General features: G+C 43.6%; 1 protein-coding gene across 1 annotated transcript in view; it reads left to right on the top strand.

The window, feature by feature from the left end:
* Positions 1–15669, top strand: part of PLEKHA2 (pleckstrin homology domain containing A2) — a 662181-nt gene that overhangs the window by 533343 nt on the left and 113169 nt on the right. The window contains exon 10 of the mRNA XM_078666480.1: positions 7679–7749. Coding sequence (XP_078522606.1) covers positions 7679–7749 — 71 coding nt within the window. The remainder of the gene's footprint in view (positions 1–7678; positions 7750–15669) is intronic.

A 15669-nucleotide genomic window follows, 5' to 3' on the forward strand; every position in this document is an offset into this window, starting at 1 on the left:
TCTAGGCAGTCAGCCACAATTCATGGGATTCAAGTACCACAAATTAGGCCATGGTGACTCTCAGCGGGTGGTGTAACTTATGTATCTAGAACTGTGACGTAGTTATCAATGTACACAAGCCCATTATCCTTGAGTATTTGTACTTTTTAGAATGTGTACATGGCTGGTATTTTAGTTCGTAATTTCCCTAAATGCATTTTTAATGATTGATCTAACAATTGACTATATGTTTTGGCGCCTCTAGCTACATTATCATTAGAAATCTCTAAAATGCCCATATTACAGTCAATCACTCTCTGAATGCATAAGGATTTGGATTGGCATGTTCCAGAGGGCTTGTGAAATCACCCACTAAAGTGTCATTGTTATTAGGCCTGTGCTCCCCTACATTCAGGTGGCGTTTTTCAAAGGGATGCTTAGGCTCCACTGTCTGTCTGAAGGTCGGTTTGACAGTGAGGTGTTCTATTTCTTTAGAAATGCCAGAGTGCTCAGGGCAAAAATCCTTGTGTTTTCATCTGCAGTCTAATTTACAATCAGTCCATCAAGCAATATCTCTGATGGTTTTAAACCCAGCACCAGAACCCATGCTTTTCGTATTGCCAATCTCAAATTTTTTGTATAACAGCATTTGGCAACACTTGAAAATATACTAGTTTAATAAAATTGGGTTGTCCTTTTTTGTTCCATACATGGGCCGGCTGCATCCATTTGCACTCTTTGTAAATCAGCTCTGATATAATCTCTTACTTTGACTGGGTAGAAGAGTTTTGTGAATGTGGTAGCCTTTTTTGAGTTTTTGCTTCTGCCAGGAATGGTCTGAAGCCTTCAATTGTCACTTTGGTTAGTTGGCTTCTTATTATTATCCCGCTGGCCTATAACTTGGCTCAGGTAGAGTGAGCTACCTGAGCTACCTCAGGTAGCTACAATGTGAACTAAGAAAAGAAGATGGCCGCCGAATAAGAGCTCTGTGAAAGAGCTCCTGGGGTAGGGATCACCGTAACCGGTTTAAATCCCAGGAATACCCCTAAGACGAGCTAACTCCCTTGCCAAAATCTAAAAGATGAGGAGCTGAAGAAAAAAGTAACTTGAGCAGTGTAACGGGCAGTGTAACGGGCGCATTGGAAAGCAGCGCGGAAGACCGGTCAGCAAATAACGGACACCGGACACACACTGACCTGGAAGGAAGAGAGACAACCGCCGGAGACGGACTGCCCATCCGTGGTGCCTGGTGGAAGCTGGACGAAGCTTGATTGAAAAGCCGCATCACGCGGACAGCTGACGGGATGTTTATGGAACCCCCGACACGACATTGACTCAAAGAAGCCCGGAATCTGCTTGGGAGAAGAGACGACCCCTGGTAGGTGATGAGGCCTGGGGACTCCTGCGAGGACCATCCCACGTAAGGAAGAGCATTTCGCAGCAAGCCAGCCCCAATAGTAGCGAGGCGGCAACTGAGACTCGACAGCGCGAGCGGAAGCGAACCAACTCGTCGGAGACATTCAGCAAACACGTCGAAGACACCAGCAAACTGAAGCCGCGAGCAGAGGATAGAAGTGAGGCGGCAATTGAAGCGGGGGCCTGTGGAGGTTCCCGCGCCCAGCGGTGAGTGAGGAGGAAAGCAGGATCTTTATTGTCATAACTATCTCGAAGAGTGAAACAATCGGGAGCCAAATACAGCCCTGCCTGACCTTAAAATGGCGCCCAAATCGGACATGAATAACAATAACCCGGTTAAGACAAAATAAGCGCTCGATTACTCAAGTCTGGGATTTCAATAAATAATTAAGAAAGGTCACATCCTGAACAGTGCAAAACTAGTACCTCCTGGGAATAACCAATAATGAAATAAAAACAGTCGACCAGGGAAGAGGGACTTACTCGAAAAAGTGGAAAGAGAGAAAGTCTTCTCTGCTCAATGAAGAACCAGCTTGACAGCAGCCATCTTACAATGTCTGTTTACTATATTACACAACCCAGAGACACAACAACTAAGAGATAACGAGAGAACTAAGAGATCTCCAACTGCTACCATCTGGAATTACAACGACAAAAAGATAACAGAAGAAAACTGAGGTGAAAGAGGAAATTATATCCACCACTACACAGCAAATTTTTATCTATACACGCCTAGATTCGGAAAGAAAGTACAGAACTAGAACAAAGCATCATCAGCAGCCTTTCTACCCGGAGGCAAGCTGAGGAAAGAGACACTTTAAGACTTGCTACACAGAGCCAATATGAGCAGGCGATACCTAGAGACGGTAGGCTCGAAAGCTCAGATCATAAAATACCCACCTAATCTATCCAAAAATGCAGCTAAAAAGTTTAAACACGACACCCTGAGAAAAAATCAGGACATACTATTTACGGACCTATATTTCAATATAACTAAAGGCACATCAATGAATGACCTCATATTCTACACGAACAAAACAACAAAATGGCGCAACACCTTCTCAAGGATGCTTGCCATAAAAACGACTATAAACATCCCTCATGGCACAAAAATGATGACCTCACCATCATACAGATGCAGAGCAGAACTAAGTATCACCATATATAAATCGGGTATTGTGCTGATACAAGCAGCAAACAGAGAACTGGAGAAATTTGCCAAGATATTCCAAATAATAAAAGATTCATTAGAAGACCCAAGACACCAACTACACCAGACCTCACCAGGAGACATTCCCGTCACTAATGATAGCACCAGAGGAGCCATTAGAAACAGGGGACACCATGCTCAAAGCTCTAAACGAGAAGATAGACCTGAGATGGTAATGTCCAAGCCTGAGAACGCGACAGAAAGAACGGAGAGGTTTATCAATCAGGCAAACAAGGAACAAGACCGGCTCCAAAGAGAAGAGCCGTCCTCGCTCATGAACGAAGAGACCTCCCAGGTAGAGCCTACATCGGACTCGAGAATAATGCCCCATGACAACCAGGAAGTGGACGAGGGAGAAGATAACAACCCCCCTATACCTCCCTCGAGTACAATTCCAACGTCATGCAGACTTTCACCCACAAACGCACTCACAGCAACACAGAACGGAGCGAGCAATGACGACATCTCCAATAGAAACGGAAGGGACAATCAAACATGGGTTACAAAGGAAAAGGATGCGGAACTAAGAACAGATCCAAATAAGAGAAGAGCAAAATACAAATCCCGGATAAACAGATCTGTCTACCCTAAGAAATCACATCAGAACAGGAAAGATATTAATATGCTCCAGAAACTAGTAAACAAGATGGCACAAATCACTATAAATACCTCACAGGCAATTGAAAAAATCGAGGAGATGACGACGAGCATTCACTCCAAGGTCACGCACATCCAAAACGTTGTACACTGCTCACAAAGAAAGAGTAACGAGACGGTCTGGCAGTTGAAAAATAATGACAACCGACCGAATAGGACAAAACCATTATCAAAGGAGGAAACTCTGGCCTTAACCCGATCGTATGAAATACCGGACCGCGAGAGAGAGGAAAGAATCAAAACAGTACCACTCAACTCAAACAGAACATCGAGAAAGAATGATAGAACATCTAACCCGTACAATCTACAGCAGGTACAACTTACAGCAACAGAGAATAAGAATGGAAACCTTAGCAACAAAGAAAAACCTCTGACATGTCTACTACTCAACTGTCGGTCGGCAACCAAACATGCATCGGATATAGCTGACCTCATCATCAACAAGGACATTGATATAGCAGTCCTTACTGAAACATGGCTTACGGAATCCTCATCCCCTACCATGGATCTCCTAGTACCACCCCAATATAACATTTTGAGACTTGATAGACCCATAAAGTTAGGAGGAGGTATAGCCTGCATTCACAGATCTGATATTGAGATCAAACAAATCCAAGCCGACCCTCTAGAATCCAGCGAATACCTAGGTCTTAATATAAGAACAACTAACAACCAAAGATGCAACCTGCATTCTTTTTACCATCCACCAGGAGACAGTGCAAAGTTTACAGAGGAGCTAATGGAGATCATAACGACCAACTCTAATGACGGCATCAATAACATATTTCTTGGCGATTTCAACTTACATTGGGAGGACCGCAACGACAAACTGGTCAAATCGTTGAAAGATTTCCTCGATGAACTGAACCTTACTCAACTATGCACACAACCCACTCACTCGAAAGGAGCGACGTTAGACTGGATTATTTCACGAAACAAAGATACATCAATCCTCTCTATAACACCATGTGACTGGTCGGATCATCATGCCATAACATTCGTGATACCTATAATGGAAAAAGGCATGGCCAGACAACCCCTCAAGACCAAAAAATGGGTTAGAGACACAAGAGATGCAAACTTAGAGCTACTAGTTGAAAGCTGTGAAAGAGACCTAAAACCTCATAACAACCTGCAGAATGTGAACGAGCTGACCGACCACTACATAACAACTGTCGAAAATATTGTCAATAACACCATGCCATTAAAACTGAAAAAAATCTCGGAGAAGACAAAAAATCCATGGTTTAATGAATCACTAAATGAAGAAAGGCGCAAACTGAGAATGGCCGAAAGAAAATGGAGACAACACCCTTCATCCCCCGAGCTGAAAGCACTCAGAAAAATTAGAGGCCAATATAATAAAAAGATCATCAACTCAAAACAAGAATTCATACGGTCAGAACTGGATAGTGCCAAAAACAGACCACAAAAACTCTTTGAAATCCTAAAGCAACAATCAAACAAACTAGCCAAATCTGTCCATGAGAACTCAAAAACACCCCTAAATTGTGAAGAATTTTCTACATTTTTCACGGAGAAGGCGAAATCGCTAGAAGTAGAGCTCAAAAACGCCGTGGCAAACCTTCCCATCGAACCAATGCCTACGAGTGATACCGCCGCTACAACGGAGAGTACCATGACAAAAAATGAGGCAAGTTGGGATACTTTCGAACTATATGACCAGCACAATATCGCCAAAACTCTTTCTGAAATAAAACCAAACAACCACTACCAAGATCCCCTTCCTGCAAAATGTGTAAAAGAAATCAATCACGTCTTGGTTCCAATATGGACCGAAATAATAAATGCCTCACTATCACAAGGGATCCTCCCTGACTGCCTAAAAACAGGTCAAGTTGCTCCCATAATCAAAAAACCCTCAGCAGATAGATCAGACCCAAACAACTTTCGCCCAGTGACCAACATCCCGCTACTGGCCAAACTAATTGAGAAATGCGTACAGAACCAACTAAGCCAACACATCACCAGGTTCTCATTGCTTGATGAATGCCAATCAGGATTCAGAGCAGGGCACAGCACTGAAACAGCGATCCTCCATATTGTTGATGATGCACTACAGGCACTTGACCAAAACAAAGCATGCCTACTGATTCTCCTAGATCTGTCCTCGGCCTTCGACACGGTAAATCACGAAGCATTACTGACCAGGTTACGGGACAGGATGGGACTGTCAGGAACTGTGCTGAAATGGTTTAACTCTTTTCTACAAAACAGGACACAGCGATTCCTGGTCAACCAGTCAATCTCACCTCCATGCCCTATTTCAATTGGAGTCCCTCAAGGATCAACGTTATCCCCAGATCTGTTTAACCTTTACGTCGAACCGCTTACAGAAATTCTCCAAAAATCACAGATATCCTATCACATGTATGCAGATGACACACAAATATACTTAAAGATCTCATCCCTAAAAGACATGGAACTAGTGAACAAGACTCTAAAAATGGCTCTACAATGGTTAACTACCAACCAGCTGAAGCTGAATGCTCACAAAACAGAGTTCCTACTAATATCACCAGCTAGGAGCCATACGGAAATAAAGGAATGGACGAAAGTGGTGACTGCGCTAAACTGCACCCCAACACTAATCAAGTCAGCGAAATCGCTAGGAATCACACTGGACGAGAATCTGGACATGAAAGCCCACATCAACTCAATGGCTAAAAATGCCCGATTCCACCTGAACTACTTAAGAAAATTGAAACCATTCATCTCAGAGGCGGATCTCAAATTGGCAATCCAATCCTTAGTTATCTCGAGGATTGAATATGGCTGCACCACCTTAGCTGGATTACCAAAAATGTCCACAGCGCCATTGAAAGCATGCCTAAACGCAGCGGCAAGAATTATCACCAGATCTAGGAAATACGATCATATATCGCCACACTTGAAAGCTTTAAGCTGGCTACCCTATGAAGCAAGAATCCAAATGAAGATAGCATGTATCACCCATAAAGCGCTACACCACAACACCCCAAGATACCTAGCGAAGAAAATCCAGCTATCGGGAGGTAATCGACCAGCGAGGAGTACTGAGGAATTGCTACTACGGCCAGCCTTTTTCCACAAGAAAAAAACCTATGACAGAGCGTTCTCGGGAGCTGCCCCTAGAATATGGAACTCACTCCCTCCTAACATCAGGAAGATCCAAAATGTGGCATCATTTAAGCGAGAAGTGAAGAGCTTTCTGATGAAGAAATACACTACCTAGAGTAGAACATTCACGAACTGATAATGACCTAACTATCATACTTGCTTACACATTTTACTTATGATAGAAGTATACCCACTATTGACTATTAACGCTAACTGCACACGTGTTCTTGTATATTTATCATCTACCTCATATTTGTTATCCGTATAACTGTCTGATATATGTGTCTTTCTCCTTACGCCTTCTATGTTAAGCGCTCTGATACCCACGGGTCTTGTTCGCGCTATACAAAACTTTATAATAAATAAATAATAAATAAATAAATAAATAAATAAATAGAGCATCTGTGTGACATTCAGGGACAGTTTCCTCAATGAATGGCTACCTTCAGGACAGCTACTTGTGCGTCTCCCTCAACCCTTGTGGGACATTGCAAACTGGGGAGTGGAAAATCTAAGGTTGCTTGAGTTTGGATCTAAGGTTTTGTCTTCTGCTTTACTTGGGTGGTGATGGAGGGGGCATTACATTGACAAGAGCTATGTCACATGTGCATTGTCTGTTTTCTTTGTCTGTCAGCCTATTAGTTGGTGCACCTTCATGTGAGGGCAAGGACTGAGTTGAGGACAAGGTTTGAGGAGGCAACGACTCAATTGCTTGCAAGTATTGTTTTCAATCTAGTTCTGTCTTACTTATCTTAGTTCTTCCGAAGAAGTAGTCTCACAGATTGTGGACTCGCAGGGATCTCCAAGCTTTTCTGTACTGAGAGCTACTTATGTTCAATGAAACGCATTGAGAGCTCCTAATATTTTGTTATATGTATATCAATTCAACGAAGCAAAAGGTTTCTATTTAAATAAGCTGGGCTGCACAAAGGTGAGCTACTCAGATGTAGCTGGAGAGCTACAGTAGCTTACGAGCTGGGGATGCTTGAATACTTTCAAAGGAAGATTGGCAGTAAGCAGGCCAGATATATCTTGCCCAGAGAGAAAACGAGTGATGTAGAGGGTTGTCCACAGGTGGAGGATGTTTTGTAGTTAAAGTAACTGGGGTGAGGAAGGCTGTTGAATCATTTCACCTAGCAAAGAAAGGATGAGGAAGAGGGAATCAGAGTACTGAAATTACCGGTGAGTAATCCGGTCATGTACTAGTTGTCTTGTTCTGTGAAGCATGGTATAAGCTGCCTTAGCATGATTTTTAGCTGAAAAATATTTAAGCAGCCTTCTTTTTTGACTCCATAGGACCGGGAACCTTTGCGTTCCATATTGCTGAGAGATGTACAGAAGACCCATGAATGTCTGGTGAAATCCGGGTAACTAACTGTTTTGCTGCAAAGTTGTTTCTTAAATGCTTTCAAACATATTGCCCTCTGAAGATGCACTGTAAACAAACACAAGTATAAGAAAAAAATATTTGCATCTGTGCCAACACATCTATGGATACATATTAACTACCTATCCTTGTTCTTCTCTACCAATGACCTATCTTTGACACAGAGGGCCTGATCCACAGAGCAATTTACAAGTGCAAGTCCTACTTTAACAAATACATGGTCCAGCCTTGGAGTGCAAGAGATTCACAAAAGGTGACCATGTACTCATAACATACTTTTACTCAAGTGCATTTTTACCCTCACATTGGAGTATTATTGTGCATGGATAAAACTTACTCAGGTGGTGGGAAGGGGTTGTTCCATGGTGAGGTTTCCCTGGAATGTTAGGGAACACCCATAAACACCCATATTCTCAAAGTCCTTTTAGATGCCTTTCTACTATGGATATGGTTGGAGATTTACTTCTGGCAAAGGGTGGAAACTGGGAAGCCGAAGAGTGTACCCAGAAAATTGATGGGGTGCAGGGGAAGAGGTTTCTCCATAGGGGAAACTATGTTCTCACTGAAAGTCATAAACGCTGCCCTACCTGCGAAGATTAAAAAAAAGAAAAAAATCAATGCATTGGGTCCAGATATTTTTCCTTTCATCAGACCCACATCTTGCCATTTTTCAGAAATGGAAAATATGGTTTGTTTCATGCTCTATGCACCATGGGCGAGAACTTCGCGCAGGCACCCCAATTGCACTTTATTTTTATTGTCTTGCATCTCACCAGAAAGGGAATAGACATCTACCGTATTGAACACCTTAAACTAAAGGAAGAATGTATACATTGTATTTATATCCAACTATCTAATTTACAGTGTTCAATATAGTTCTTCATTATTCCCCCAATGATGGGATCTTTATCCCGAAATGCCTGGGGAATGGTGAGAATGTTGAATGGGGAAATTAACCCAGCAATATGAGATTCTATCATATAACAGTGTTTATTTAAAACTAAGAATGACTGATATACATTCTCAAAGTTAATATATTAGGGATCATCAAGTATGCAAACTCAGGCGATTTTTTTAGTGTGCCCTTCTGGTAGAACCTCATCTCGTATATCCAATATGGGCACATTAATTTATGGCCATCAGTGTCACCCCGGGGTAACCTCGATATTACAGTCATAATGTCAATGTTGATAATAATACATGTCGATTACCATTGTTACACTCCATTCCAATATGGCCGATATATTATGATCATGTCCTGAGCTCAGCATCACTACACATGTATATACCTTGTTGTCATTGTAAAAGCTAAATGCATTGTTTAATTTTGGTGGTTGACTAATTATGTGATAGTAGGCAAAACAGTTTGAATTCCGAGATCGTGAAACCATAACTAACGATGAATTTTATACGATCTTTGAGCTGAGGAGAATGATTGAACATTTCATAATGAGTCTGTCATGAAATATATCAGCGTAGTGGTTGTGCAGTAATCTCATTGAGTGGTGTAGACAAGATATACACATGTAAACAATGGGAACGAGTTGCGGGCACGTGACCGCGTTGTCAGCCAATAAGATCAAACGTTAAAGACAGAATGGTGTACGTGATCCTAACCAGATGGCTATTGGCGAGGAGGAGAGGCAGATTGAAACAGCTCATTTTTGTAAGTAACGGACACGGAACGCTGGTCGTTCCGACTAGGAAATAACCGCAAAAGACATAGATGTTTTATTAACTTTGGATTTTCGTATTGACACAGTGTAAGGAACTGTTTATTAGACATGACATAGAATGAGACTCGTAGCATTATTATGTTCGCTTTCATTTTGCACTGTACTGCGTTTTATGTATCATTCAGAACATAGCTTTGGGCTCAATATTGTTCTTTGTTCTTTCCATAGAGACCCCTGATGAAGGGTCCATTTGTACCCGAAATGCATTGGGTTTAATGTGAAATACGTCCAAAAAAATGAAATTTGCTGATATTTTGAAAAAATGAAGTAATGAGATGAGAAAATTATCATCAATAAATATTACAGAGAAAAACGATAAAAGAAGCATTCCGAATGAATTTTTGATTGAATATTGATGACTTAGGAATAGGACCACGTGGTCCAAAGCTAAGTGTGCACACCTCACAACTGGGAGTAGTACCCCTACCCCCATCTATGTACAACTACACATTCATTTATGGTTCAGAAACTATTAAAGCAGTAAAATTAAGCGAATAATAAGAATGGTGAATAAGTGAGTGAAGTTTACAATTGGAATCATACCTGTGGGTATTTGTTGTGAGGCCCTGTGCTCCATACCCCTGTAGTTTATGATATTCGAGGTACTGGCAACTCCAAGGTCTGAGGTAATGGGGAATACACGTGGAACCTTTACGATTCCCTCAGCTACAGTATTGGGTGCAAATACCAGGGTGTGGAATTAGTGCAAACCGTATAATTATGGCAGAGCACATATCTATGGTTACCCGCCCCAAGAGATTTACCAAGGACTTCACACGTGGACTATACCTGAATGTATATCTAACTTTGAGCTTTCTCTTGGCCCAAGGGCCGAAACATGATGGTTTCCTGCAGTGCTCTATTGTCTTATGTATACAGAAAATGTTGCCCATTTCTTATTTGTATGAAATATTTTCAAAGTCAAAAGACCATTCTCGTACTGCGTGAATAATGTTCTTTGCTCAGTGGACAAAATATACATTTCAGCACTCTTCAATTACACGGTTGGTCAGCCAACCACAGGGAGGTCTGCCTCCCGGGCAGATTGGGAGGGTGGCACAGTGCAGGACTGCCATTTTGTTTTGGGCTACATTTATTGCCCATTTTAGCCCAAAGTATATAGTGGGGTTAGCTGGGCTCCCTGCCCCCATATTAGGTTCTGGGGACCTGGTGACTTGTGGCAGGTTTAGAAGGAAAGTCCTTGCTGCGTTTGCACACATAACGTTACAGCCTACAGGCGCTCAAAGATGCTACAGGGCCACACCAGATGACTTATGGCTTTTTTGATTTTGACAAATATCAGATATTGTCTGACTGATAAAGTCTGAAAAACTATGTCTGTAAAAATAGATGAGAAACTCAAAACTGGTTCTTGGTAATCGTTTATTCCTAGATATTATAACACAATACAGATGTTTGTAGTTCTGCCTTCCTAATAATGATTGTGTGTACCAAAAATATGAGATGGTTCACTGCACAAATCCACACAATTTCACTGATACACTCTTCCCCCTGCCGCAGATGAAAACAAGACCAACTGCAACTGTCAATCCTGCAGAGAACACAAAGTGCGTGCATTATATGGAGTTTGTGTGGTTCATAGTTCACCATGGGCCACCATTTCTTGTCAAGAAGAACCACATGATTCGGCCATAATCCTGATACTTCACAAGCAGAATTTACAATGGCATGTTTTCTTAGTCTAAATTGTTACTACTGAATTTGTGGAAAAAGGGTGCATTTTGTCATTTCGCAATTTATCAAAAAATGTCACCCAGGCCTAGTCTTAAATTCATTCTGACTAATAAGAGCTAGCTTTTACCCACTACAAAAATACTTTCCTCTCTTGTGGTCTTTTAGCTATTCTGTTAATCTTAACATTTACAGTTGAACCACGCACCTGAAAGATTGGATTAGCACACTTAAAAATGTTTTTCCCAAAAGGAAAGTTTAGGACCGCAAACGTGCTCGACTTATACGGTACCCCTGTTCTTGTACTCAAATCTCCACCATGAAGTGTCCCTACCTCTGCTTGACTGTTTCCTATATGTTTTAGTTCCTTAGAACTTGGTGGATGATAGGAAATGCGAAGTTATGTTAGTGTGACACAGCTATTGTACCATTTCACGTTTCCTGATCTTTCTGGTGGGCGCGAGTTATAGAAGGCCCTCCTTCCACTCTTCTACAATTACGGGGCATGTTTGTAGTTTTGCTGGTTTGTAGCTGGCTATGTCATTTTTGTAAAGTAGTGGGGTTTAGGCCAACATACTTCGGAATAGTGCACACAGGCACAATATTGGGGTTACTGCAACTGGCCCATGACGCGTGCACTTGGCCTCTTTTATTAGGAGGGTCACCTGACACATGACGCTTGTAATAGGTGAGTGTAGAGTGTATGTACAGCACATTCCTGGAACACTACAATGTGTCTGGCAGGACACTACATCCCTCCCAAACTTTCTTGAAAAAAGAGATGAACAAGTGCAACCTGTGGGAAAGAACAAACAAACAAACCACAGCACTGAGTCTCTTCAGGCCATCAGCTGGGCATTACTGAATCTCTTGACTGCATGTCCATGAGGTTTTAGTCCAACTCGGCAATCTAATTTAGAGCGGCCTGATCTCATGGTGTTGGAGGCTGTTCACATAGTTCAATGTGGGTGCTTCCAGAGCGATGTAGGAGTCCACTGTGGAGATCTCTTTGAAGGCGCTCAGGCTCCTTGGACGGCACACCTGCAAAGACTGAGGATGACATTGATGAATGGGAGTCTTCCTTGAAGGCCATGATGTTTCCCAGTGCTTGTTGGTGGAGCAGCTTCAGACTTTCCTCTCGTGCCAGGACTCCCCTCTCACAGGAATTTCCTTGAGGCTTCTTCTGCCGGGCTGCCGGAGGACTGTGTGGACTTTGCGGGCCTCGTAGGTTTCGTGAATGCGTCGCTGAGGAACTGTCAACAGGACAACATCCAAGTCACTCTTTCAGCCACAAAAGGTGGTTGTCTCAGGGTCTGTGTGTTACATCCATCAGGGCTCAGGGGCACTCTTTGGCAGATCTCAGGTTCAAGGAAGCTCACAGAAGGTTTCTGGGTGGCCAGCTTCCCACGGTGCCAGGAAAGCTTTGTTAACCTGTGTTTTTTTGACAGCATACGGCACCACTCTGGTGAAACAATGCTCCTTAGGTGGTTGTGATGATGCACCTGGTAAGGAGAACGATCTTAACATCTAACAACTTGGGCTACAGGTGGAGATATCTTGCTTGGAGTAAGGATACTAGAGGGACATTGTAGCCTCTTACAGTTCATCTTCGACATGTGCAGTTACTAGCAGGGATATCATCTATGTCAAGCAGACAGTGACAGCTGACTGGACGGTCCCACTGTGAAGCTTGCGGCTTGCGGAAGCTTGCGGCCTGGGAACAGTTCATGGTTGATGGTTACTTACAGTTGGTCCTCCCTCAGAGCTGTCTCCAGTGACGTATCTGCACCCTGATGGCTGGCTTGTGTTGATGGATGCCCTCTCCAGTATTGGCACGAGTCCTCAGTCTTATCGCTCTTCTCCCTTTTCTCTTGCACACCTGTGTTGGTTGTTGTTCACGCTGTGGCATTGTGCCACTCTCTTCAACTCTTTCGGGTTGTGGCATCATGCCATGCTTTTCTCTACTTCCGACCAAGTTACTCATAGTAATGTAATTTACAACAAGGGGTGGTGATGGACAGAGTCTCTGAATTAAGCAGAGTACTCTCACCCAGTCAAGAGATCAGGGCTAGATCCAACACCGTTTTTTAGCTCATTGCACCATCCCAGTTTCAGAACCTGGCTGTATGCAAATTAGTCTGTCCCTGGCCCAGTGCATCATGGGAACAGGGCAGACCAGACTACAAAAGCCAATTCTTACACTGGGAAGGAAACAAGCTTCCGGGGACCGGTTTCTGCCATTTCAGGCGTCTTCGGCCCAGCTTGCTTGAATCCTGATGGTGCAATAAGCAAGGGACTCACATCTGAGTATACCCTTCCACGCTTAGGGTGGACAAAATAATTTACAACAAGGGGTGGTGATGGACAGAGTCTCTGAATTAAGCAGAGTACTCTCACCCAGTCAAGAGATCAGGGCTAGATCCAACACCGTTTTTTAGCTCATTGCACCATCCCAGTTTCAGAACCTGGCTGTATGCAAATTAGTCTGTCCCTGGCCCAGTGCATCATGGGAACAGGGCAGACCAGACTACAAAAGCCAATTCTTACACTGGGAAGGAAACAAGCTTCCGGGGACCGGTTTCTGCCATTTCAGGCGTCTTCGGCCCAGCTTGCTTGAATCCTGATGGTGCAATGAGCAAGGGACTCACATCTGAGTATACCCTTCCACGCTTAGGGTGGACAAAATAATTTACAACAAGGGGTGGTGATGGACAGAGTCTCTGAATTAAGCAGAGTACTCTCACCCAGTCAAGAGATCAGGGCTAGATCCAACACCGTTTTTTAGCTCATTGCACCATCCCAGTTTCAGAACCTGGCTGTATGCAAATTAGTCTGTCCCTGGCCCAGTGCATCATGGGAACAGGGCAGACCAGACTACAAAAGCCAATTCTTACACTGGGAAGGAAACAAGCTTCCGGGGACCGGTTTCTGCCATTTCAGGCGTCTTCGGCCCAGCTTGCTTGAATCCTGATGGTGCAATGAGCAAGGGACTCACATCTGAGTATACCCTTCCACGCTTAGGGTGGACAAAATAATTTACAACAAGGGGTGGTGATGGACAGAGTCTCTGAATTAAGCAGAGTACTCTCACCCAGTCAAGAGATCAGGGCTAGATCCAACACCGTTTTTTAGCTCATTGCACCATCCCAGTTTCAGAACCTGGCTGTATGCAAATTAGTCTGTCCCTGGCCCAGTGCATCATGGGAACAGGGCAGACCAGACTACAAAAGCCAATTCTTACACTGGGAAGGAAACAAGCTTCCGGGGACCGGTTTCTGCCATTTCAGGCGTCTTCGGCCCAGCTTGCTTGAATCCTGATGGTGCAATGAGCAAGGGACTCACATCTGAGTATACCCTTCCACGCTTAGGGTGGACAAAATAATTTACAACAAGGGGTGGTGATGGACAGAGTCTCTGAATTAAGCAGAGTACTCTCACCCAGTCAAGAGATCAGGGCTAGATCCAACACCGTTTTTTAGCTCATTGCACCATCCCAGTTTCAGAACCTGGCTGTATGCAAATTAGTCTGTCCCTGGCCCAGTGCATCATGGGAACAGGGCAGACCAGACTACAAAAGCCAATTCTTACACTGGGAAGGAAACAAGCTTCCGGGGACCGGTTTCTGCCATTTCAGGCGTCTTCGGCCCAGCTTGCTTGAATCCTGATGGTGCAATGAGCAAGGGACTCACATCTGAGTATACCCTTCCACGCTTAGGGTGGACAAAATAATTTACAACAAGGGGTGGTGATGGACAGAGTCTCTGAATTAAGCAGAGTACTCTCACCCAGTCAAGAGATCAGGGCTAGATCCAACACCGTTTTTTAGCTCATTGCACCATCCCAGTTTCAGAACCTGGCTGTATGCAAATTAGTCTGTCCCTGGCCCAGTGCATCATGGGAACAGGGCAGACCAGACTACAAAAGCCAATTCTTACACTGGGAAGGAAACAAGCTTCCGGGGACCGGTTTCTGCCATTTCAGGCGTCTTCGGCCCAGCTTGCTTGAATCCTGATGGTGCAATGAGCAAGGGACTCACATCTGAGTATACCCTTCCACGCTTAGGGTGGACAAAATAATTTACAACAAGGGGTGGTGATGGACAGAGTCTCTGAATTAAGCAGAGTACTCTCACCCAGTCAAGAGATCAGGGCTAGATCCAACACCGTTTTTTAGCTCATTGCACCATCCCAGTTTCAGAACCTGGCTGTATGCAAATTAGTCTGTCCCTGGCCCAGTGCATCATGGGAACAGGGCAGACCAGACTACAAAAGCCAATTCTTACACTGGGAAGGAAACAAGCTTCCGGGGACCGGTTTCTGCCATTTCAGGCGTCTTCGGCCCAGCTTGCTTGAATCCTGATGGTGCAATGAGCAAGGGACTCACATCTGAGTATACCCTTCCACGCTTAGGGTGGACAAAATAATTTACAACAAGGGGTGGTGATGGACAGAGTCTCTGAATTAAGCAGAGTA

Source organism: Lissotriton helveticus, chromosome 11, assembly GCF_964261635.1.
Source record: "Lissotriton helveticus chromosome 11, aLisHel1.1, whole genome shotgun sequence".
Taxonomy (NCBI): Eukaryota; Metazoa; Chordata; class Amphibia; order Caudata; family Salamandridae; genus Lissotriton; species Lissotriton helveticus.